General features: G+C 37.6%; 1 protein-coding gene across 6 annotated transcripts in view; it reads left to right on the top strand.

The window, feature by feature from the left end:
* The window catches only part of HIPK3 (homeodomain interacting protein kinase 3), a 79,996-nt gene extending 55,219 nt beyond the window's left edge, over positions 1-24,777 (top strand). For all 6 annotated transcript variants that reach the window (XM_032223985.1, XM_032224004.1, XM_032224012.1 and 3 more), the window contains 14 exons: positions 18-141; positions 3,535-3,654; positions 5,378-5,464; positions 6,393-6,577; positions 7,571-7,730; positions 9,562-9,685; positions 13,357-13,469; positions 14,274-14,395; positions 14,485-14,637; positions 15,713-16,009; positions 17,308-17,448; positions 18,889-19,124; positions 20,141-20,268; positions 20,943-24,777. In XM_032223985.1, the coding sequence (XP_032079876.1) occupies positions 18-141; positions 3,535-3,654; positions 5,378-5,464; positions 6,393-6,577; positions 7,571-7,730; positions 9,562-9,685; positions 13,357-13,469; positions 14,274-14,395; positions 14,485-14,637; positions 15,713-16,009; positions 17,308-17,448; positions 18,889-19,124; positions 20,141-20,268; positions 20,943-21,416 (2,464 nt within the window). In that variant the 3' untranslated portion in view covers positions 21,417-24,777. The remainder of the gene's footprint in view (positions 1-17; positions 142-3,534; positions 3,655-5,377; positions 5,465-6,392; positions 6,578-7,570; positions 7,731-9,561; positions 9,686-13,356; positions 13,470-14,273; positions 14,396-14,484; positions 14,638-15,712; positions 16,010-17,307; positions 17,449-18,888; positions 19,125-20,140; positions 20,269-20,942) is intronic.
* Positions 24,778-27,124: the final 2,347 nt, after the last annotated feature.

Below are 27,124 nucleotides of genomic sequence, written 5' to 3'. Positions count from 1 at the left end.
GCCACTTCTGTTTTTAGAGCACCAGAAATCATATTGGGTTTGCCGTTCTGTGAAGCCATAGACATGTGGTCATTGGGCTGTGTGATTGCTGAACTATTCCTTGGATGGCCACTATATCCAGGAGCCCTTGAATACGATCAGGTAAAAGATACTGCACTGGTGCTATAAGAATATTTATTTTTCTGGTACAGACTGGTATAGAGTTAGACTGAATTGAATAAAGAGTTTCATTTATATACAGATGAATAATGTAATTTGAAAAGCAAAATTATGACAAGTAGCTATTATATAACTTAAACATATAACATATACCTTTAGTTTATATCAGTGCCACTCATTGTACATCTCTATATCATTCCAGGCTTGCAAGGATAGAAAGATCTGCAGCTATGTGTTTTTTAATTATGTCAGTAGTATTATTCATTATTATTTAGCCAATTTATATAGCCACCTGTTCTGACACCCCTGGCCTGTGAATAAACCAGAACACAGGCTTGGCTGTTTGCCACTATTTAATTACTGAGATAACAGTTCCTTTGGCTGAGGGCTCAGACAACTCACATTCAATAGCATAGCCTGGCAGCAACCCAGATAGTTCAAATGAAGCAATGCGGATAATCCAAACGAACAGACACGGCTAGAATACAGACAGATTTTCTTCACTACTAATTTGAACGGTTGTTTCCTGCAAATGTCCCCTCCCAACGCCTCACTTATAAACTCTCTTGGGAGGGGCCAATCCACAACCACCTGTGCTTAATTATCTTCTGTGAGTCTGTCTACGGAATTGCTGCTTCCGTTTCTCAGCACTTCTCAATCGAGCATCAGGGACAAACTGCCTTTGATCTTCCCCACTGCTCCATGCTTCAGGCACCTCCTGGTGGCCAACCAGCCTCTCTTGTCCCTGCTCTGAGTCTGAACCCTGCACAGGATCCCCCACATCTTCCGGTTCACCGACAAAAGGGCGAACGACAAAAGTGGGCCCGACTAAACTGCGGTGTCTAAAGCACGCCGACAAATGAGCGCTGAAGTGCGGCAACAACAGCGCGACGACAGAAGCGCGCTGTAAACCTAACCCTAAACCTAAACCTAACCCTTACCTTAACTTAAATCACGCTTCTGTCGGAGCGCTGTTGTCGCCATGTTGATGACGTCGCGTTGATGACATTGCGGTTTTAGTGCCGCGGTTTTGTCGGCACGTTTTTGTCGTGCGCGCATTTGTCGGGTCACGACATCTTCCATGGCAGGCTCATATGGTTCCTCACTATCCGAGTCCATCAGCAGCTCAACCGGATCCTGCTGGCCCACAACAGCACCCATTTCACAAAAAGTGACTCTGGAGAACTTACAAGAATAATAATTAAAACCATATCACAATATAAAACCATGTCACTTTTTTTTTTATTTAAACCATTAAACGGTTGCAGGAACTGGGTATGTCTAGTTTAATGAAAAGGGGAGACATGATAGCAGTGTTCCAATTTCTCAGAAGTTGCCACAAAGAAGAGGGAGTCAAACTATTCTCCAAAGCACCTGAGGGTAGAACAAGAAGCAATGGGTGGAAATTAATCAAGGAGAGAAGCAACTTAGAACTGAGGAGAAATTTCCTGAGAGAACAATTAATGAGTGGAACAGCTTGCCTCCAGAAGTTGTGAATGCCCCAACACTGGAAGTCTTTAAGAAGATGTTGGAGAGCCGTTTGTCTGAAATGGTATAGGGTTTCCTGCCTAGGCAGGGGGTTGGACTAGAAGACCTCCAAGGTCCCTTACAACTCTGCTATTGTATTGTATTGTATTTATAAAGCTGCCCATCTTATAACCAACTCTGGGCAGCTCCCAATCACAACTTAAAACAACAAACAAAATTATTTTGAAAGTAAACACATTTTTAAAAATTTAAAAACCCCAAAACTTGGCACCAAGCCATACTTCTGATGTGTAAATTTCTAATATTATCCCATTGCCTGGGGGAAGGGGGAGTGAAGTGTTCAAAGTTTTTACGGATTACTTAGGAGGAGAGAGGCACAATATTCCATAGGGATCAGCATTTTGATTTGCACCTGGAAAGAAACTGGAAGTTGGTGCAGCTCATGCAACATAGGTATAACATGGGAAAATCTGGAGGCCGCATTATTGTGCACATTGCTTCATTCTGGGTCAGTTCAAGTGGCAGTTCATGGCAGCTCCGCATCGAGCGCATTGCAGTAATCCAAACAGGAGGTGATCATAGCATGAATGACCATGAGCAAGGCCTCGAGGTCCAGAAAGGACACTATTGGTGCACTAAACAAATATATGCAGCATCCCCTAACCAGGACTGCCACCTGCCCTTTGAGCAGGAACTGTGACTCCAGCAGGATTCCCAAATCACACAGCAGCTCAGGCAAGGGAAGTGCCAACCCAAGGGACGTGTCTTCTAGGTGGGGGGGAGAGGGGGAGACAGACGGACAAAAAAACATAGCCACTCCACCTTGCCAGGTTTGAGCCAAAACTACTACTTTTCCATTCAGACTCTTACAGCCTTCAGGCATTTGGCTAGCACCGCCAGAGCATCATTAGTCTAACTAAGAATGGAGATACCATCAACATACTGATGATACCAAATGGACGAGCTCCCCTAGCAGTTATATGTAGATGTTAAAAAGAAAAGGTGAAATTCTTGAGCCATGGGACACCCCATATTGCAAGGGGCTATGGCCTTCCGCCTATGGAGGAAGGAGGAGAACCACTGTAACACAGGGTCTTCCATTCCCAACCCCCGAAGCCAGTACACAAGGCTATTATGTTCAATGATATCAAAAGCCTCTGAGTGGTCTAGAAGGACCAGAATGGTCACACCACCTCCATCCTGAGTTCTCCAGAGATCATCAAGTGTGACCAATATCATTTCAGTGTTGTGCCCTGGCCTAAATCCAGATTGAAAAGAATCCAGATAATGCGTTCCGTCCAGGGCCTTTTGTAGTGTGTGCCAATAACCCTTTCAACAACCTTTTCTAAAAGGAAGATTGGAGACTGTCCAAAGTTGTGGGGTTCATGGATGGCCTCTTGAGAAGAAGGTGCACTTCCACCTCCTTTATGACAGGTGGCACCATTCTCTTCCTGTAAAGAGGCATTAATCACTGTCTGGACTCAACTACATGCCATTTCGCAGATGGAGCATGGATCTAGAAACATGACTGAGTTCACAGTCCCAAAGAATTTCTCACCTTCCTCAAGAGCAACTGACTCTTACTCCTCTCAGATAACCAGGGTCCGGCTCTCACCTCTCTAAAATATGTTAGATTTCAGATATTTCAAAATTGTTGAAGTGTTTAGTTAAAACAACCCCGGATACTGCCTCTGTTTAAATTAAAGATTAATTTCTGCTTAAATAAAATGCAAAATTCAAATATTCTGTTACAGCCTGGATTTGATCCATCTTTGTTGTGATATTCTATAATTATATTACATACAGTGAAGTGCTTGTTTAGGTTCTAAAATTGATAGGAGTGTATGCATTGCTGAAAAAAGTGCTGTGATACTTTTATCTCTATAGATTCGCTACATTTCACAAACACAAGGATTGCCTGTGGAGCAATTATTGAATCTTGGAACGAAGACCACACGATTTTTCTGTAGAGAAAAAGATGCACCATATTCTGGTTGGAGATTAAAGGTAGTGATAGTCCTCATGAGAACAAGTTCCTGTGTTCTATGCTTTTGGCTATGTATTTTGGAAATAATTTACCGAGCCATACAAGAGATACTTTGTCACTATTCTCTCTGAAATGTCTGCCCTTTCTGGATAATGATTTGGAAAACACAATTTTGCTGTGGATTGTTTGGTTTGTTTCCCAACAATGAACATTGGGATTCAAGCAGAAGTAATGTTCAGTTGAATTTATATACAATAGCAATTGGATGCAGCTTTAGTGCCATTATTTGGTTCAAAACATCCTGGACACTGCATAACAATATAACTTGTACTTGTAAAGAAAATTATTTTTCAAACAACATAAAGGCTTCAAGGCTTATAAAAGCAGCAGATTATCAAGAAAATGTAAGTCTTATACGGGTGTGTAAAGAGGGATTCTTTTAATTTATGAAGCAGCAGAACTCTGCTTCAGTAACTAACCTCCAGAATTGACTACTACAATGCACTCTACATGTTGCTGCCTTTGAAGACTATCTGAAGCTACATTGGTGCAAAATGTACTGGCTTGTTTATTGACCAGTAAAATACACCTTCAATTTTGTGTTTGCTGCAGTGGTTTCTGGTAAGCTTCTAAATATAAATCAAAGTGCTAATGTTAACCTATGAAGCCCAGATGCTTCCAGTATTGCCTACTTCGGTTAGAAGTGACTTGTCTAATTTGCATCTCCCAAAAATTAGGATGTTAAAGGTTTGTCTCAGTCTTCTCCATCTCTGTTAAATGTCTTTTCCTCTGAAAGTTCAGTTGGAATACACTTGGATTGACTTAGAAGAGTAATTAAGATGGAGCTTTTTGGAATATCTGTTTGAATGGGAATGCCAGGTAGATTGTTGATTTTGTACTGTGATGGTATCTTACGTTATAATTGTTAATTTTATATTATGAATTTTGTGCAATTTATTTATTTAAGTGGTTGATTGTTTTTATAGATTTTATAAACTTCTGGAGCCTTACAATCATCAATACAAAGTTTTTCATTCTTCTAAATAAAGTTTTCCATTGTGAAAAGCCTTTTCGATGTTATATATATATATCCATTTATTATGAAGGAGACTGAGATAGTTTTGATTTATTCATGAAAGAACATTAGGAATTAGCATACTGTGGAGTTAACACTGAACTGAAAGATAATGCTGTGTTCAAAAATCTTATAACTAATGGACCTTCCATTAGGAGACCTTATCAATAGAGGCAGTCCTCAACTTAAAACTACAATTGGGAAATATTTCTGGTCATAAGTTGTTTTGGTGAAGCATCCACCTGATTGTACCTGATTTTATGACATATTTTGCAGCAATCATTAAGCGAATCACCATAGTCATTAGCTAATTTGAGTTTGTTAACCAAACTAGTCATAAATGTGAACCCATTATTTTTTGAATGGGCATTTTTTTTTGCCAAAAACTGGCAAAAATGCAGAAATTTGCAAAAGAGTCACAAGTTGTGGTTATGTGACCATAGGATTTTGCAACCAGTCATAAAGGTGAGCCCATTGTCAAACACCCAAAATGTGATTACATGACACCTGGAGTTAATGGAGCACTTTTTATATTTGGAAATGTCCATATTTTTCAATAGTAAAAAGATAGCATAGTACTGTAATCTCTACTGTTCAGTTTTCTGCACTGAACACTAGTATATTAAGAATAATATATGCATCTTTCCCCTACCTTCACATTTCTGAAGACACTGGAAGAACATGAAGGTGAAACAGGTATGAAATCCAAAGAAGCCCGGAAATACATTTTCAACTGTTTGGATGATATAGTGCATGTGAGTACATGTGTATACATTGAAATATTTTGTATTAAGAGCCTTTTACCTCTTATTTATTGTGTAGTAAATGTTCTCTGTTCACTTTCAAAGTTCTCCCTTTTGTTTTATCTGGAGCTTTGCTTACAGGGGGCACTTTGAATAGCATGATATCCAGATTTATGTATTCATCTGCATGTTCTATCACTGCATGTGAAATTAATGGAATTTTTTAAAGTAATTCGGTTTGCCTCTTGCCTCAATACCATCCCATATTGTTAATAATGTATAAAAATTCCATGCCTCCAAGAATTTTGAAAATCTAGATGTGAAAAGTTATTTCTTTGCCATTTTTAGCATCCTTTGTTTTATAGTGTGAATTATCCTTTGTTATAATACCATTAAACTAATATAAACTAACATTAAAGTGGGGCTGGTCTTTAATTTGGCACTTGAAGAACACTTGTTTCTTTATTATGCCTGTTTATATCTGTGATACTTTCAAGTTATTTTGTTATTAACAGTTCCTATATTTCTTTCACCATTGCTGTTTATCAGTAGGCTATATTACAGTATTTAACAGTGTAACAGTAGGTTATATTTCCTACTGTAGTATAACGTTATTGAACTTGATCCAGTTCACCATATTGAAGTCTGAAAGCCTCCCTACCATATTGGGTAACTTTCAGTCAGTTGCACTCTCTTCCCAGTTTACTTCCCAAAGTATTGTTCAAGGGAGTAAAAATTCAAGGAAGACCTTGAATTTCTGGAGAAAAGGTGAGATATAAATGCTGTAATACAATGTAGAATGAAATCTTTCTGAATTTAATTCATATTTATAGAACTTGCTACTGGTGATCTTATAGTTCTATTATAGGATGCTGTTATATTAATATTTATTTGGAAAACAACTTGAAACAAACTTTTGCATCTAATTGTTCAATGCCAGGTGAACATGGTGATGGATCTAGAAGGAAGTGATCTTTTGGCAGAGAAAGCGGACAGAAGAGAGTTTGTCAGCCTTTTAAAGAAAATGCTGTTGATTGATGCTAACTTGAGAATCACTCCGGTTGACACACTGAGCCATCCTTTCGTTACCATGAAGCACCTCCTTGATTTTCCTCACAGCAACCAGTATGTCCCATAAGACACTTTTTATAATGATCCTGATTGAGCCTTTTTCACTGGGTACCATGATGTGTTGCGTATGATCTGTGGTGTTGGGTTCTGGAAAACCGTCTCCTGACAATGGTCGCTTCCAGTATATGAGTGTTCATTTCACGATGATGCGGCTGAGACAGATTTCAGACAGCTAAGTGCCTGAATATTAGAAGTGTTTGGGTTTTTTACCATGTTTCAGCAAAAGGCACCACCTGGCTGGCTTTGTTTGGGCCTGGTTAGTATTGGGATGGGAAGCCTCCAAGGAATCCTAGGTCTGAGAAGTTAAAAAAAAAAATCCCAGAAGGTGGCAATGGTAACCTGTTGCAGAGGTAGTATTCAGCAGATTCTGACCAGTTCTGGAGAACTGGTAGTGGAAATTTTGAGTAGTTTGAAGAATTGGCAAATACCATCTCTCACTGGCCCCACTCCCATCTATTCTCTGCCTCCTGAGTCCCAGCTGATCAGGAGGAAATGGGGATTTTGCAGTAACCTTCCCCTGCCACGCCCGCCAAGCCACACCCACAGAACCAGTAGTAAATTTTTTTGAAACCCACTACTGACCTGTTGGTATCTGTGAAATCACCAGGAATACAAATTAAACTTTATTTACTGTATTGTGTATTTTGTGCAACTGCACATAATCAAAATTGGCTGTCTTATCCCTTGTTGCCTTAATGTGCTCATTTATAATGCATATGTAGTGTGTGTACAGAGTAAAATACTATATAGGGAGAAATCATAATTTTCTAACAGTGTAGAGTGGGAAAGCAAGATGCTTTTTAAACATATGCACTGTTTGCATCACTACAGGACCTAGGTAGTCATTGGCATATGAAATCTAATTGCTGTGGTATAGTCAGTACCACAGTGAGTTTATACTTTAGCTACTTTTAAAAAACTCAGTTTGACTCTAGGATATGGAGTACTTCAGTCTTTCTGACAATTCTTCCCTTCTCTCATTAATAGTGTGAAATCGTCTTTTCATATCATGGATGTTTGCAAGTACCGGTCAAATTCATATGAGATAAGCAATTGCAATAAAACAATACATTTGGGACCAGTTGCTGCAAGCAACGCACTAGGTCTGATGCCTAATTTCACCAAGATTGGCGCAGTACAGAACCAGGTAAGTATTTCTAATTTGACAAAAGCTTTTCTTTCTCCCCTTATCTCTTTCTGAGACTTTAGAAGGGGGCACTTTTGTAATAGAATCATCGCAGTAGTAGAAAAAGAGGGGACTTTCAGTAAGAAAGATATGAATCTGCATGTTCATTGTGGGGTTGGATAGTGTGGGTATAGGGTGTTTTATGCAATTTAACTTAGTTATAGTTTGAATTGAATATTAAATTAAATGTTAGAAAAATCAGCACTGGCATGATCCATTCATCTGATGTAAGCTCTTACCTACAGAAACATAACCCTGATAAATATGTTAGTGTCTTCATTCATTTCGTGCAAAATATTGCCTATGTTTTGAGATGCATAGGGAAACAGGAAATGCAAGCACTTCATTATTCCCAGGCTTATTTGTATTGCCTTAAATAGAATGTTCATGTTTCCTCCTCAGAGATATGTACGTGACAGATCTCATAATAATCATGCAGGTTTTCCTTTGGGTGAAGATGAGGAAGTCTATTACATGCTGCTTGCAGCCATAATCATTATTGTTTGCCATGCCTGAACTTCCATGGACGTTTCCATGATTGAAAATATAAATAGTTGAGAATCCACAAGGGATTACATTTTAGGATTTATCCTTCTTCTGTCTTGGCTTCTTACTTTGATCCCTTACTCAGGAAGGAGGAGGGCTGCACTGATGGGCCTTCATTTAACTCTAATCTGAAGTAATAACTAAGCTCAGTAATTTCATTTGTTTTCTAGAACAGGAGTTTTCATACTTTTTGAGTCTGTGGAACTTGTTACAAAAAATTCAAAAAACCCTCCCCTTTTCCCTCTCCCCCCAGCAAGAAGTAAAAAGGAACTTGTGTTGTTGTAATGTAATTATGCAAATGTAGATATTAAAATGGTTTGAAGTCCACAAAAATGAACCTCCCAATTACTGTCCCAGAAAATTGTTCCACTTATCAGAAGTATAAAAACTAAACTATTGATTCTGTATGCAAAATTATCTTTTCCATTTATCTGGAAGGTTAATGTTTTAACCTAAGAAATATATGTTTAATGATAGAGTTATACAGGTAGTTATCACTTACTGATAGTAATTGGGAGCTGTAACCATATGACAGTACCAACCTACGACTGCAATTCTGATTGCTGTCATTAGGTGAATCCTAGGCAGTTCCAACACCCCAAGTCACCTCCCAATTTCCCCATTGATTTTGCTTGTTGGAAACTGGCAGTGAATTTCACAAATGGTGATTGTGTGATTGTGGGACCACTGGAGTGCGGAAACAGCTGCAACTATTTGGACTTATTTTAAGTCTGCCTTCAGCACCGTTGAAACTTTGAACTGTCACTGAATGAGTGGACAATAAACAAGGACAACCTATAACTTTGCCTTAAAAATTGCTGTGGATGATCTTGACTGCATTTGAATGTGAGAGGAAAGTAATCTCATAGAACCACACAACCCTAGATTTTTGGAGCAATTCTGGTCTAGAACTTCTCTTGGAAAACATTTTACAAAAACCAAGCCAACCACAATTGAAGCTGTACACTCTAAAATGTTTTATTATAGTGCCCTCCTGTGGTCAAATGCTGTTTTCGCTGGTTTGTGCTAAGTATCAAGTTGAATTTCATGTATGGTGTTTGTTTCCCACTATCCTAGTAGGAACATTATATAATCCTAAAGTAATTGTAGTAAACCAAGCATAAACCTATTTATATGACTTATTTATATGATTTTGTTTTGTTTTCAGCAAACTACTGTACATTTTAGCTTAGCCTTAAAAGTGTAACAGCCTGTTTGCTGATTTATAATATACTTATTGTTTCAGACATTAGCTGCAACAGGACATGCAGTTATGCATCCTGGAATACCCTTACAGGCAGGAACTGCTCAGTTTGGTTGCAGTGATGCTTTTCATCAAACATTGATTATATGCCCCCCTGCTGTCCAAGGTTTGACCTAATTTTTAAAATATTTTTTTAAAAAAATAATTTAAATAATTTTATCATTGAAATACACTGGCATATACTCTCACTGGTAAGATCATCTTCCTCTGGGATTTTTTGGGTGGTGGTGGAGTGGAAAGATCTAGTTTTAGTAGGAGGTTTTAATCTGCCTTTTGGCCAGGAAGCTAAGTGACACTGGGGCAGTCATTACCTCAAAGAGTTGTTGTGAGGAAAAATGGAGGAGAGAGCAGTATATATGCTGGTTTGAAATCCTAGATGAAAGGCTTCCCCCTTCCCTTTTATCAGCAGGGTGACCCGCATCTGCTCCCTTCTGCAAATGTAACAAGCCCCACATTCCTGGAGAGTAGCCTTAAAATCCAAGCCTCCGATGGCCATGATTATAAACTCTTGAGAAATAACTTCATTGCTTTCTTTTAATGGTTCTAGCTTTATTTCTGGTGGAGTGGGGTGGGGGAGGATGAAGTTTATTCAAAACAGCTTCAGATTCAGTATTTCTGCTAATGCTGTTTACGCACTGTGCACGCATATCGATGATCATTGTTGGTATCAAGTTCCTCCTTTAGATTTAAAAATAATATTTCATTAATATCAATATAAAGCATTTTATTGGTTATTTAAATACATTTATGTGCCCTGGAGGAATCAAAACTTGAATACTACTTGCTTGCCATTTCAGCTAAGCTGATAGAACCCTTGTTATTTCATATCTTTTTTTAAAAAAAATAATGAGCTATAAAACTTACAGAAAGAATCCCTTTGGGAAATTGGTTAAATGTGTTCTTCAATCCCAGAGGAATGCACAAGATGGGGAGAATGTACGGTGATGCCACTGCCTATTGGAATTTGAAGGGTGTGTCTTGATTGATATTCAGTGGGTTGCTCATGAACTTAGATTAATTGTGCACCTGTTGGTACTTGTTGCTTGTGCGTGACAGAGGTTGTTGAGTCATATTTTATGAGAATCTTGGTCTTTTTGACTCCTCTGTCAAAGTATGCCCTATGCATCTTTATCATTGATGCTCAGGACTATGGTGCTAAAGTGGTACAGACTTGGTGAAACTTCAATTACTGCTACATTTAAGTAGTATTGCTGCCTGCTAGAACTTGCGGCTGTCTATTTGCTGGCTGCTTAATCACAGAACTAAAAAGGGTATCACTGATGAGTGAATGGTTTATTTGATACAGCCAACACTGTTCTATAATTTGCAGCCTTATGTCTCTTTCTGGTGCTAGTTGTTAAGCTCTACTTCAGTTAAGTATGTCAGGATTGCTTAATTTGCATTTTAACCATGGTGTATGTTACTGATGCCTCCATCTGATTAAACCAACATAGAGACAGGGAACCTCTTGGTGGCTGCTTATTTTCTGACAAACTGTGCCTCCTGGGAACTTTGATTTTCCTTGTTCAGTTAAGATAGCTCAGCATCCTCAGATCAGAGATGGATGACATGGAAGAAGGTTCTTGATTGCTAAATTATGATTCGGTAAGAAGGTTGGAGCCAAATAAAATGTACTGAGAGAACAGGATACATGACTCACAACCTCCATATGACTTCTTTATAAGTAGGAAGCAATTTCTGAGTGAAGGTCTAAAACTCTTTTCTTCTTTCTGCTTTCTGTTATCATTCTTTTTCTCAAACTACTCATAGCCTCTGATTTGAATGTGTCTCAAAAAGTAGATGCAGATAGGCCTGCATGTAGTTCAAATTAATGATGTCTTTGGAAAGGATGCTTTATGGCCTGTAAAACACTTCTGATTGTTGCAAAATGGTGCATACCATAGTCATGTGATCACATAAAATCTGGTTGCTTGGTAACCTGTTCACACAACCAGTTTGCTAAGCACCTTGTGATCATGTGATCATCATTTGCAATCTTTTCTGTCACTTTCCCCAGAAAGTCAGTGGGGAAGGTTACAAGCCTGTGCCACCTGCTGAGAGAACTCCCAGTCATATCTGGGGACTGACTGAAAGAATTGCCTGCTGAAGAATTTCAACTTAGGTCCTTATTAGGTTGATGAAATCTTTCTTGGATTTCGGCAGGGAGGGTTTTCAACTCCTCTGAGTGGAGACATACACTCACACAGCTTGTTGCAGGCTTTCCAGGGTCTTCCCCACCCCATTGAGGTATCCTGTGCTATTACCTGGGACCCCATCCATTTAACAATCCACAAAATTGCTTAACCACAACCAGGAGTGCTGAGATTGTGGTTGTTAAGACAAGCAGTGACATGATGTCTCGCTTAACAATTGCTTTGCTCAATAACCAAGATTCCAATAGTGGTAATAAGTCATGGGCAACCTGTATAGTTTACATTTGGGTGAGGATGGGGGAAGAAAAAGTTCTTCCTTCAGAGTTGATTCCAGTCAGTGTTGCTGCAGGGAAAATGTATGCCTTACTCTGTGAAGTGCCTCAGGATTTGATTCTCTTTCCATTCCTATTTAATAACTGTATAATACTGTTGGGTAATGGAGTTAAGTATAATTAGAGTGCTAAATATACCCAGATATACAGTATATATCAACCCATGGGTGAATAAGTGATGCTGTTGAGGTTCTGTCCCAATGTCTGTAAGCTGTGGGGATGAACAGAATGGAGATGAACAGGCTTGGTTCAACCCAAGTTATGACTGGAAGCCTTAAGGTACACTGGATCTGGAGACTTTCTGTCTTTATTTTGCATAGAATTGCACTTCACCAAGGAGCATAATTTGAGGTCCTCCTAGATTTATGACCTGCCTGAAGACAACTTTGGATCTTCAAGAGGGTCTTTCAACGAATCCACTTTGTGAACCAGTTTTGTCTATTTCTTTACTGGGAGGCCTTGTTCACAGCCACTTATACCTTGGTCACCTCCTCCAATGAAGTTTACATGGGGCTGTCCTTGAAGGCCTCTCAGCAGCCAAGCTAGTCCAGAATATAGTAGTACAGGTAGTTATTACTACATAATGAGCTGTATTGTTTGCCACTTGGTTTCCAGGTGCAATTCAAGGTACTGTTTATCACTTTTAAAGCCATTCCTGGCCAGGTCTATTTATTTGCAGGACTGCTTCTCTCCATTTACTTAAGCCTCTCTGATATAAATTCTGAAAAGATTGCCATGTTCTGGGTGCCATCACGTAAGCAATATCATCTTGGCTGAGTGAGGATTTGTGCCTTCTCTGTCCTCGTGTTTGCCCTATGGAACAGCAATCACTTTTAAGAGAGGGCTGTCAAACTCCAGGCCCATGGGCCAGATGCATCACACATTCGCCACGCCTACATCCGGTTAGGCAAAGTGGGAAAAAGTCCCCATATGTCACATGATGACGTAAGTTTGACACCCCTGCTCTAAGATCTAGATCAGGCAGTTCTTGCCTGCCTTTTGTAAGACTGTGAACACCGTTTTTTCCCACCAGGCATTGGGCCAGGAGATTTTGTGACCTTATCTTGATTGATTCTTTTTATTTTTTTCAAGTGCTTCTGACACAACATATTTATTATTTTGTATTATATTTTATTTTGTAATTGCCATTTGTTGTTTTTCATTGTGTTCATGGGCCTGAGTCACATGTTAAATGGAGAGCTCTGTAAATTATATTCGACTCTCATATAAACATTAACTTTGTTTCCTTATTATTTTGTATCATTATTAAGCATTATTCTTGTCTGAATTAGGGATTCCTGCTAATCATGGGAAAACTAATGGGTACTCTGTGAGAGTAGATAATGCAGTGCCATTGGTAACACAGGCCCCAACCTTACTCCAAATAAGAGGAGTCCTCTCTCAGGTATGTCAATTACTGCAGATTTCGCATTTTCAGAACTGTACATATTTGATGCTGTTGTTTAATTTTTTAATTAACATGTCCATTTGTTCTGCACAAAGAGAATTAAACTATTTTTTTCACATGCACATTAAAAAACCACTCAGTTGAAGAGCGTTCGAAGACTTCAGTTAGTCCAGAATGCAGCCGTGCGAACGATTGTGGGCGCACCTAGGTACACCCACGTTACACCTATCCTCCGCGAGCTGCACTGGCTGCCCATTGGTCTCCGGACACGCTTCAAGGTGCTAGTCGTTACTTTTAAAGCCCTGCATGGCATCGGACCTGGGTACCTGAGAGACCGCCTCCTGCCAATTACCTCCCAAAGATCGATTCGATCGCACAGACTTGGCCTTCTCCAGATTCCATCTGCCAGCCAATGCCAGCTGGCGACCCCCCCGGGGGAGGGCCTTCTCTGTTGCAGCTCTGGCCCTCTGGAACGACTTTCCCGTTGAGATCCGGACCCTTACTACCCTCCCGGCCTTCCGTAAAGCTACCAAGTCCTGGCTGTTCTGGGGCTGTTGAAGTATCCAGCCCCACTTTAATTGTGAATGTTGTATTTTAAATTTTGTTTTGTCTTATTTATCCCCCTTCCCTTTTTATGGTAAGCCGCCCGGAGTCCTTCGGGAGTGGGCGGCATACAAAACTAACTAACTAACTAGTTATAAAAACTGAAACTGCATCTTACTGAAAACTTTAGAAACTTTCATTCATTTTACTCCTGACAATACCAAGATCCAACTTCATATCTTTTTGTGTTTATAACAGACATGGTCTAATAGAAGTCAGCAACTATTGTTTCCTACATGGCAACACATAACTTCTGTGGCTCCTGCTACAACACTGGCTTCTGATTCTGTGGCTGGCCCACAGAGGCTTGGAGAATGGGGGTATGTTGAAGTAGTATGCTTTGTTTTATATAATTCTTGTTTAAAGACACCACTTTCGAATAATGCTTTATTTTCTCTGTCCTACCCAGAAAGATGATTCCTCATGGTAACCATTATAACTCAGTGATGACCCAGCCATTCTTAACCAATCAAATAACTTTATCTGCTCCTCAGCCAATCAGTGTGGGCATTGCACATATAGTTTGGCCTCAACCCACACCTACCAAGAGAAATAAAGCAAGGTTAGTATTGAATATGATTTACAGTTAGTTTAGATGTTACCATATTTCCAGAATCCCTTTAAAAAGGGGGTAGTGTATTAGAAATATTACATGCTCGTCAAGTTGTTGATATGCAGTAGCTAAACGTTTGTTTAAAACTTTGGTGACTTTAAAAATTAAATATTGTAATACAATACAAATTTGTTCGGAACCTATTGATTAAAACCAAGGGAAGCAAGCCAACTCTCTTCCCTTGAAAACTGTAGCATTTTGCTGTCCTCTGACTTTATCTTTCCTTTTCACAGTGACTTCAACTGTGTCTAGGACAGAAATATACTTTGATTGGATTATTTTTTTTTTAAAAGACTGATAGCCCAAGTTAGTTGTTCCTAAATCTATATGCATGAGGATTTATCAAGTTTGAACTATTGAAATTAGCATTATAATAATAGTCATAATATGACTTAGAATAGTATTAAGAATAGTCTTTCTTTTGCTGGCAGCAAGAAACACTGTAAGTGCTCTGTGGAGAAAATGTACCCCATCACTACAGAAGTTATTTACAAAGGTATGGGACATTTCAGTAATGGAGAAACCTAAGACCGGAAAGGACAGTTACAGTGGTGAACTGTGTTAAGTAACCCCTGATTCGTGTCCACTGAAGTCATTGAATATAGTTCCTGATGATTTCAGTGGATTTTGAATCTGATACAAAAACGTCTATGGTGTCCAAGCCAGCATTTCTTCATTTCTTCTTTCCTTTTTTTTTTAAAAAAAACCCAGTACTTCCAGTGTATTGTTCTACATTTCATGATAGATCCAACTCCTAACCTTGCATTCCAGCATATGAACAACCCTGCTTGTGATACACAATAGTTATCCAAAAAGTTTTCCATTATTATTCTGGAAAACAACATTTTCCATGATACCTGTATGTTCATTGTTTTATGTTTCATATGTTGATTTATTTATACTCATTGACATTTCAAAGTTTTATGTCGTAGCTTAAATTAATTTGGTAAAGGTAAATAAAGTTAGTGCATTTATTCTGTAAAACCGTTCTTACAAAGGGTCTAAATAAATGTCTTCTTCACAGGAATAATACACTGCAAAATACCAATATCCAAAATTCGGCATTTGTATCTCCAAAGATAATTAATATGAAGGCTGATGAAAAACTAAGTTTGGTAGAATCGCAGGACAATCATAATTCAGAGAGGCAGGAAAACAGCTATTGTATGCCATCTGTCAGGCAGGTTCCTGACCCATCTGTTTCAAACAAGCAGCGCCAGGCTATCATCATTGCAGATTCCCCAAGTCCAGCAGCCAGTGTGATTACCATCAGCAGTGACACAGATGAAGATGATGCAATGCAGAGGCATTCAGTTGCAGAGTAAGTAGGTGCCCCTGTTGCACTTATAATCTGTGGGTGTGCTAGTGCTCGTGGGGCGAAGACCGTAAATCTTGCAAAAGGAATCAAATGGATTTCCCCCCCTGTATGTTATATACAACAGATCATTTGAATCAGCTTTTGTTACAGCTTTTTAATTGAAATTTGCATTTGTAAACTAGAAGGACTCTGTACTGTATATGACAAACAAAAATAAGCTCATGACTGTGTGCGTGTTCCGTGATATGTATTGAAAAATATTCCATGAAGAGTGTACGTGCACAGCATGGCATTGCCAAGCATGTAGAGTCACAGGTTTACTGAATGACCCTTCTCCCTTCTTTTCCTCTTGTGTTAGTAGGCTGTCATCCAATTTAGTAGGGAAGAGATGGTCAATACATCTGCCTGGCTACTGTGACTTATTTTTACAACATTTTGCTGCTGAAGTAACTTAGAATTGCCAGCTTAGATTTCCTTTGATTCTTTGAAGGGAAACACCTTTGTGGGTGAAGGTTGGTTCTCCAGGCTTGTGGGTTACTTTCTGCGTGACCTGTCAAAACCGTGGTCCACAAAAGCGCGCTCGACGAAAGCGCGCATTTGACATCACAGCGCGACGAAATAAATTAAAAATTGAAATAAAAATAAAATTAAAGCAAGCCGATTCACATAAAGGCAAGGGTTAGGTTTAGGGTTAGGGTTAGGTTAAGGGTTAGGGTTAGGTTTAGAGCGTTAGGGTTGCGTTTAGCGTTAGGTTAAGGGTTAGCGTTAGGTTTAGCGTTAGATTAAGGGTTAGGTTTAGGGTTAGGTTTAGGGTTAGGTTTAGGGTTAGGTTAAGGGTTAGGTTTAGGGTTAGGTTTAGGGTTAGGTTTGGGGGGGTTAGGGTAAGGTTTTCGCTTTATTTTTACATTTTTCGATCACAGCGCGATGTTTTCGTCGCGCTGTGATGACGTCAAATGCGCGCTTTCATCGAGCGTGATTTTGTCGTCCGCGGTTTTGTGGTGGAACCACTTTCTGAACATTTCATTACCAGGCTGCGTAATATCTTCAGGGGTTGTCTGTGTCAGTGTTCTTCTGTTTATAAGGGGTTTGTGTGGTCAGTAGGTCTTGTGATGGGGTCATGTGTGGGTGTGTCAAGTGAGCACGAAGTCCTTTGTGGTAATTGAGAAAACTATTTGTACTATGTTATCTGGAATTTTTCTGATCTATGAATCCTGACAACAACAACAACAACAACAGAGAGATCCATGAGGACTGAATGTTAGTAGGTATGGCATGAGTAAGTCCTTCATTTTTTTTTCCAGATGCAAAGGAAGTCTTGATTGTGAAGCTTGCCAGAGTACACTAAATATTGACCGTGTGTGTTCATTGAGTAGTCCTGACAGCACTTTGAGCACAAGCTCTTCTGGGCAGTCAAGTCCATCCCCTTGTAAGAGACGTAACAGGTAGGAATTGTAAATAATTATATCATTGAATCATATATAGCACTACCTTTTCAATCTGGCCTAATGAGGCATCATTCTGTGTCTCTGCAAAAGATATTTTGTTGCTATTTTCTTCTTTTGTGTGAACTTAAAACCAAGATGTACTTACATCTAACTTGCTATTAACTCTAGTTAATATTTTCAAATAAGGCAAGTTTTGTTTGAAAATGTATAACCATAATCTCTGGTTTTTATGGAACAGTCTCTTTTGGTTTTCCCATTTGAAATTTAGAAAGATTGGTGTATATTATTTGAGTGTATTCTGTTTTACTTACGCAAAAGCTTTCTTACAACTCTTTGTAGGAACTTTATGTAGGATCTAAGGATCTTGATGTTAAAGTAGCAATTCAGCAAAGCTATAACTATGTATAAACCCCCAGCCCCCATTTGTTTTAAAGCTGTAAGCTAACAAAGTTCTTTGGCTTTGAATTCAGTGAATCGATTTTATTACATATTCTTAAAATATAAATTATTATGTTTTGAATAGTTCAACAGAGAGGATGAATATGAGTGGTTTTGCTCAGTTGGAAATCTGATCATTTAAAGACATATAAAATTATCATGTTACTCTGACAATTGCCATGACAACTAGGTAACTCTAATTTAAAAAAAGACATTACCAAAGCTGAGGCAAATGTTTCACAATTTTTTGTTGGAAAAAAAAAGGAAAATCTTAATAATTGTTAGGTTAAAGACTATCACCATATTTTTTGATCCTCTTAGCAGCATTGAGTGGCTACAGTTTATATGTCCCATTTTTTAAAAGTCATCTTTTTTCTCCTGCTAGTAACAACCAATTAGATTTGGTTATATGAGAACATCATTTAAGGTAAATGAAATTAGCTGTTGCTAGGAAGAAGAGCTATTTTGAACAGTTAATGGCTCTGGTGCTGTAGCTGATCAGGCCTGAAAACAAGCTGCTACAGTATTGCTTTAATAATGACTGATGGCATGCTGCATCTAGGGTTTGCTGAAGACTTCCCCAAGCAAAGTGTGCCTTTTCTTTCTTTCTTTAGCTATGATTGGTAATCCAGCTAAATTGGGCCAATACTCAGTAAATCAAAATTAAAATTCTGAATTTGCTTAGAATCACCCTTTTTCCTAATTGAGAACTGAAAACATTTATTTTTTGAACTCACCTAATATCTTTGGATTTTGAAGATGCAGAAATGTTTCTCAGTAGCTCATGCTGCAAAAATTATCTTTAAAAATAGATGTGAAAGTTTTGATTGTTAATTTCAATCTCAGTTTCTTTCTGAAACTTCAAAATATTAAATGTGAAAGAATTTCTGTTATTCGGTTTAAGAGGCTTTGAGTATCCCTTTAACAGTAGTATACTGCTAAAAATAGAAACCCTATATAACAGATACATTCTTAGTGGTGTTTTCCTTTATATTGCAGCATATCAGATGATGAACAGGAAAGCGGCTGTGATATTGTGGATGGTTCCCCCAGTTCTGACTCTTCAGGCCATGACAGCCCATTTATAGCAAATCATTTTTCAGAAGCCTCCAATAAAAAAACAGAAACCAGAGCCTCTGCTAACCTAGAAGCCAAACCAACTGTATGCACTGTAGTTGTGCCACCAATAAGGATACAGAACAGGTTAAATGTAGACGGGCAAATGACAAACTCAGGTACTTTGGGGGGAGAGGGTGGGGTTACTTTCTGGGTCAGTCTTTTAATACTGATTTCATCCAATCAGTGAATTAACTACTTGGGTAGTTGATAATTCTCGTTTTCGGCATTGCTCCCAAATACTTTAAAAATTGTATCTTTGGAAAATGAAGATGTCCTATGTAGGAGCTTTACATCAAAGTCTTCAAGCAAGGGGCATGTATCATTTGTAAGTTTATGGTAGAAACTTTTAGAAAGTGCAGGAAAGTTTTTCTGCAGGATGGACCTGACATGCCATGTTCATGAACTGCTTCATTATTGACAGTTCTTCTGGAGAGGTTTTACTGGAACAAAAACAGCAGGAAAAAGAGATGATTTACAGCCTTGACTTACTGTACAAACACAATTATGAGTGGAATTTCCATTGTAAGTCATTGCTGTTGTATGCCAAGTCAGATTTTATGACAATTCTTACAGCAATCATTAAACAAATTACTGCACTAATTAAATGAATCACATGGTTGTTAAAGAAATCCAAGTTCACCAATGGGCATTTTTTGCTGGACAATAGAAAAAAAAAAGAGAAGAAATTACAAACCATGATCATGCAGTCACAAGGATGTGCAGCTGGTGCTAAATGCAAGCACCTGAATTGCGATCACATGACCACAGGGGTGGTGTAATGGTTTGTAAGTGCAAGTATGAATCATAAGCCACTTTTTCCAAGGCTGTTGTAACTTTGAACAGTAATTAAATGGTTGAAAGTTGAGGACTACCTGTATGTTGTGTGTATGTCTTTCCACTCATTCAGATTTTATATAGTAATGAAGCCAATTAATGTCTATATAATCCTTCCTCCGCCACCCCGCCACCTCCTCCCCTGAAATAATAATCAGGATTGGTGAGGTCTTCATCCCAAAACTACCACAGAATTTTTTTAGGTAATGTTTATTAACATCAGCAACGAATATAAAGTTTTTATTTTACTTGAATAATAAATAAGGTTTTAGAAGTAACCTTGTTTGTATTTTCTCAGTTAATACCTGCCAACCGCTGGTAAAACGTCGATCTGCTCGTGTAAAAACCAACCATTCTTCTGGCTTGGGTAATCGTCAGCGAAAATTTATGTCAGCATTCCATCAGCAGCATTCAAACCTCAGTCGAGTATGTGTGAGAATATTATATTGCAAATACAATTTTCTAACTCATTCAGGCTGCTCATTTTAATGTAGAAATATTTGCCACTGTTGTAATTATTTCCTTGGTGTAAATTCCTTCCAAGTCAAGAGCAACATCAATACAATGTATTTTCTATGACTTCTTCTAGTTCTTGAATATTTGTTTTTTACTAGTTATGACATATGCTACACAAATTTTTATCTATAGGGCAAGTTATATTGTGCTCAAGTCTTGAAGACTTCTTAATTTAGCTCTATATGAGCTGTTGTTTCAGTTTAATTAGTTGCATCACAGCTATCTGAATGAAATGAACTGATTGTAGGAAATATATTTTGTGTGAATATATGAACAGCATTGCAAGCTATTTTTTCCTTTCAAAATTTTCGAAACTGGAATAACCTAATGCAATATACCAGCAGTTGGCTCAAAGTAGATAGGAAAATGCTATTGTCAAATGGGTTGGATCTGCATTTGGCCATATTTGGGAACTTAAAATGGGTATTAAACAAACAAAAAAAAATTGTATATCATTGTGTTTGCGATGGTATATATTAGTAAGAAAGCATACTTCCTATGGTATTTGAGGCTGTATTAGTAGGACAAAGGATTAATTTCTCTTTTAAAATTAACTATTATTTCTCTTCAACTTCCTTGAACAGGTTCAGCCATTTGGATCTGGGTCTCAGGAGTGGAATGGAAATTGTGGTCATTGGAGGCAGCAGACATTCATCCCAAATAATGTTGCTGGTCATGCATTCTCTCTTCCACATGGAAGTCCCACTCATACTTCAGTTCATGCACAATTGGCTGGAAATACACATCTTGGAGGACAGCCTGCAATTCTACCTTACCCATCATCTGCATCCCTCAGTACTGCTGCACCTGTGGCCCACATTTTTGCATCACCATGTACCTCAAGACCAATATTACATCATCCCAGTTACAGTATTTCTCATCACGGTGGCATAATTCATCAGATCCCGGTGGGCATAAATCCCAGACTACTGCCTTCCCCAAACATTCAACAGACTCGATATAAACCAATTTTCCCACCACATTCTTACATTGCATCACCTGCTTACACAGGATTTCCACTGAGTCCAACAAAACTCAGCCAATATCCATTTATGTGAGACTCAAATTACAGTATGCTGTCAAAGCTCAGATAAATATATATATATATATATATATATATATATATATATATATATATATATATATATATATATATATAAATACATACATACATATATATACACACAGATATATAGAAAGATATGTGATTTGAGAGGAAAACATGGTATTTAATAAATATTAGCCATGGCACAAGAAAATTATTTTTTTTAATCATGTTAGACTTGGGTGCAATTTAAATAACCTTGAGCTTTAACTCACTTTTAATGTGTTTTGCACATTTGATATAAATTTGTCTTTAGTCATGTTACCTTCTTACGAAATAACTCCAAACAGGTGACTTAAGGGGGTAAAAATTCAGTTTTGCTCCTACTATTTTTATAAAATTGCCTTCTGATCTAGTGCGAGGCACTTCTACATTTGGGAAGCCATTGAGTGTACAGGTTTAGAGCAACAGATGCACATGTCATCAGTATCATGTATGAGTAACTTGTTTGTATTATGTATCTTGATGTTCTGTGTTGAATCACATACCTAAAAAGGTTGAACTGTTCTCCACATTGCATGTGTCCCTTGCATGGACAAAAATGCAGTTGCCTAGAAAACTGCTCTTAAATGTTGGTGTCCTGATAATCTCAGCTGCATTGTAAACCGGTTCCCACATAGTGCCTTAAATATTCAAGGTTGTTAATGTCACTGCGTTATAAATGTTGAGGACTGCAGCACTTAACACTCAGATTTGTTGATTCTTTGATAGATTAATGCACGCTCACTAACTTTCTTTTTTGTTGTGCGTGGTATGATTTTAGTACTGGGTGAGATTTCTTTTTTGGAAAACAGCATGCGTTGCTGTTAAATGAATTCCGCTGTCTGATAGTTTTCCTTAAAATAAGCTTCAAGAAAAAGCATTTTGTAGTGTTTAGGAAAAGTTGATTCATTAGCTTGTTGAATTTTTTAAAAATGGTGTTTTATACTGTCTGGTGGAACTGCAATACAATCTAAAGTAGTTTATTTTCAAAGTGTTTTATATCCAACTGGATTTAATAACCTGTTTAAAGGTATAGTAAGAATTATCTGGGTAGATAGCGAAAGAAAATAAAAGCAAAATGCTTGTTGATTCATACTGTGGTTTCATCTTAGCTTGAGCAAACCATACAGTATTTAATAAATAGTAGCAGAATATTTACTGTTGAAGCTTGAAATGATGTGAGTACTTTTTGTGCAATTTTTCATTTATGCATGGGAGAGGTTTTAGCTTTTTTACATTATGGTATTTGTTCTAGAGTTTGGGGAGTATTTCCTTATTTAAATACATTCCATCAGGGACAACAGATGACATGCATTTTCCCTAGGTAGTCAATCTGTGTTTTTTTTTAGTTCAAATGAAATTGCTTTTGCAGCACCAAAGACTTAATCATCCATTTTCTATAAAAGGTAGCTACTTTTTTCATAGACCTCAAATATACTGTAGTGCTATCGTGGATTTAAAGGAAGTGAGGCTGTGATCTAGCTTGTGAGGCAAATAATAAATTGCATCATTTATCTTGAATGTATCATAGATAAGCTGCTATATAATGATTGCCACTTCAAATAGCTGTGAAATTAGGTGATTTAACTAGTTTTTAGCCTTCTAATTTCTGTATAAGTCTAATTACATGAAATGGAAGTAGAGGGTTGGTTTTGTTTTGTTTCCTTTCATGTTTGGAGTGTTGTAACTACTATATTGTAAATGATGGAAAACAATTTACATATGTTACTTTGAGTGTGTTATTTGCATCAGTATTTTATCTCTATTAACTATCATTGCATATAAGTGGCTGTATTCATGTAATATAATTTTTATGTGTTCATATTGACATTGTGCAGACGCTTAAACTACTTACTTACCTTTTTAAATAAATGTTCCTGGAATACGGTTCTTACAGCATAGACTGGAATAGGAGTGGAAAGAGTTTCTTTCAAGCACAATCCTAAGCATGTTTATTTAAAAGCGATCCCACTGACTTAAGTGGGGCTTGCTTCTAGGAAAGTGTGCATAAGATTGAAGCCTGAGTAGTCTAGTAGTTGAAAGAGTTTTTTTTTCCTTTGCTCCATTAACATAAGCAGTGTTTTATTTAATGAATGTCTAATTGAAATAAATGTGCCTGCATCTGAAATATAGCAGTATTAGTTCATTAAAAAAAGAAAACCAAGACCAGCAGTACATTGTAATGACCGAACATGGTAATAAATTCTCTCTTTCCCATTATGCTTGAGCTACAATCAGAGCGCAACAGCTCTGTGGGGCCAGTGGGGGCAGTTTTGCCCCCTGCCTTATCAAGCAAAAGCACTTCTGAAATACTGAAAAGATTAAAAACCAGTTTGTGGAATTGAAAGAATTGCTACTGAAAGAAAAAAAAAGACTCAGTAGGCCCATATTAGTCATTGAGTGTACCCAAAGGAGTATGCTGGATTTCAACTTCAGTGATTTCTCACAGATAATTGTATGCATTTTGTATAAACAGACTTCTCTTTCTGTATGTATCTCTCTTAATACAAGAGTAACCTGATACCTTTGAAAACTTTGTCATTTTCCGATACTTATATAGAGGAAATCCAGAAAATCACCAGGTAGATTTGTTATTCTTCTTAATATTTATGGTTCTGTAAATTCCTGTCTTCTCTTAAATTCTCAGTTTTGGGAATGGGGTTTCTTGAGTGCTGTTTCCATTGCTGGCATTGGACTCACCAAGACCCACAAAAACACAAGGTAACTTACTTTTCCACAACAATTGAATGGAGGGAAATGTTCTCCTTAAAAACTGGATCTTCCTTTCTCTGAAGTATGTACTGTGCTTTTCAGTTGCATTCAGGATACAAAGCTAATGTACATGGAACAATATGCCAGGTTAAACACTAACTATCAGTATACTCCAGAGGAAGCCTGTGGCTCCTTGTGTACTATAAAACATATGTTTTTAACTTTTCAGAAATGAAAAATAGGATCTACCACAACCAACACTAAAAATAATGTGCAGCCAGTTCTTTAATGAGATTTGCAAAGAAGGATTGGATTGTATGCCTTCTCTCAGGCTGTAATCCATGATTTCACTCCAGAGCAGTCACATTGACTCTGGTTAGCTAAGGAATAGCTTGGCTACTTGGTGGCTGCAGCTAATGCTTTTTAAATAAAACACTGCACGATAAACTGTGTACTATTTTTAATTTGGAGAGTAATTTTTATATTAATTCCTTGTATTCAGTTTTTAACTTTAATTCAGGGTGTGTTATTGATCAAGTATACTACTGTATTTACTAATTATTTCGCTTTATTTTTTTTTTAAATACTCTGTACTTACTGCTAAATTTAACTTGATTTTTGTTAAAACTAAAATTCACACTGCAAATCATAGATTTGTTTTAGGACTGAGTATATAGGTTTGGTTGTTAAGTTTGAACTATTATCGCTTAATAATGATTTGGAGAATTGTGGCTTTTTGTTCCTGATTTCTGTGCTACACTAGTTTGTCATGTAGCAATTGCACTGTGCAATATTACAATAAGAGGACTGGGAAAATTTTTATGGATATAATGTTTCCTACAGTTTGCGATAGTATTTCTCTCTAGTTCTCAGCGATTTAAATGTGACCAAGCCTTCTGTACTTTGTCACAAAAAGCGGGTTTTCCAGGTGACTATTTTGGTGAGTGTCAAAAATAAGAATTTATGGTGTAATACTGTCAAGATTCACTTTGAATTAAAATATATATTACAGCAATTGCTCTTCTTGGCTTTTCTTTATGCTTAAAAAACCCCACCTATGGTACATTTGTCAAGATATATTCCAACTCATAAAGGCAGAGCTTCCTGTTTAGAAGGAAAGATCAAATCTTTAGCATCATTTCTTTGTTTATCAAATTTAGGTACCACCACTCATTTCCCTCTCAGTATTTGAATTTTGTGCTGATAGGAAAGTTTCAAAGTGGTAGGAAAGTATTTGTTTTGACACCTTGAGACAGAGTGATAGAGGGGAAACAAATGTACTGTAAAAATAATTAATGAACATAAAGTCATGAAATTTTATGGGGAAATGCACATACCATTCCTATGTATACAATTCTGTTCTAAAAAGATGAGAATTCTGCATGAAAGTAACTCTTACAATGAGCTAATTGGAGCCATTAATTTAAGGAGGAAGACAAGGGGAAGGAAAAGAAATAGATGTAATATATTTTATGGTGAATGTTGCACCATTGTATGTATTTGGCTTAAGATAGTAGAAAATGTGCCTCGTGCACAATGCCCAGAGTTTTCCAGGCTATGACACTAGTCTATTTCTAGCATAACACTGGAGACAAGAGAAACCGGCCAAAAAAAAAAAAAAAAAAGTATAGCAGGTTTAGGACTATCCAACTTCAAAGTTATGGACATAGCTGATGAAACAAACCTTATAGGTGAAACAGTATTTTAAACAACAATTTGAGAGGATTTGAAATCTTTCATATAAATCCTTGTGCATTTCCATGCAGTGGTGAGTTATTTATCCTATTTGTACCCTTTTATTGTACTCTTAAGAAACAATTGTCAATTTATTCTTGATGATTCTGGGTATATTTTGTTGCATAGATGTTAGGTTCTGATTTATGATTGCCATTGAGTTTCCTGTAGAATTGTACAAGTGAAAAACAATGTATTGATGGTTAGGACTATATTTTGTATTAGTGTTAGCATTTTGCCCTTGACACTTTGTTCTGTGCTGTCAACTACACACAGAATTAGTTTCTGGTACAATCTCATAGAGTGTTTACTTTATAACAAAGTAACTCAGGCACAGGTTGCACACTTAAAACATTCTGCTATAAATGCCTAGAAAACAACAATAATGTACTTTTCCAGAGAGACAAATCACAGGTCAAGGAAGGATCCAAGAGCAATCAGTATCCATTTCAAAGTCCAATTAGGTAATCCAACATGACGCGAGAACAAGAGTTTTAGCATGAGGCTGTGAAGTTTTATTTGCCCCAAAGATCTGGTCAGGCAAATACTCTTTTCTTATAGTTCTCCCTGCTAACTTTCAAGTAGGTGGCTTGACTTTCTTGCTCTATCCTTTGTAATTTGCAATTTGTTGTAGGGCTCAGGATCTTACCTAATTCAGTTTTTGGATCAGCTAACCAAAATGGCACCATATATCCACAAGTGTCTCTTTCACTAGGTCAAACTGACAGCATGGTCAAACACTTCAGCTTCTGAATCTGAAAACTCTAATTCCCTAAATCATGTTGAGGTTCTATCTACTTCTTGATATTGGGCTGTTTTGTGTACATCTCTAATATGTATGGTATAGAAACAAATAATCAAGAATAAAATCCTTTTATATTTAATTACACAATCCCATCAGTGTTTTACATACATAACTATTATTTCATTGCGAGATTACCCAAAGTGTTTTTCTTGTATGGATATTATAATATTTATGTTTGCAGAAATAAAGCCCTGTAGCCATGATGGCGAACCTATGGTGAGCCATATTGGTGGCCACGCGAACTTAGTTCTGGTGCGCATGTGTCCGGCACCCAGTTGGTTTTCAGGCCTTCTGGGCCTACCAGAAGTCGGGAAACAGGCTGTTTTTGGCCTCTGGTGGCCCTCGGGGGGGGGGGCGTTGTCACCCTCCCCAGGCTCCTAGAAATGCTCTGGAGCCTGGGGAGAGTGAAAAACAGGCCTTCTGGTCCA

The sequence above is a fragment of the Thamnophis elegans genome, chromosome 1 (assembly GCF_009769535.1).
Source record: "Thamnophis elegans isolate rThaEle1 chromosome 1, rThaEle1.pri, whole genome shotgun sequence".
Lineage (NCBI taxonomy): Eukaryota > Metazoa > Chordata > Lepidosauria > Squamata > Colubridae > Thamnophis > Thamnophis elegans.
The sequence above is the reverse complement of the archived record's forward strand: the minus strand, read 5'-3'. Positions and strand labels throughout refer to the sequence as shown.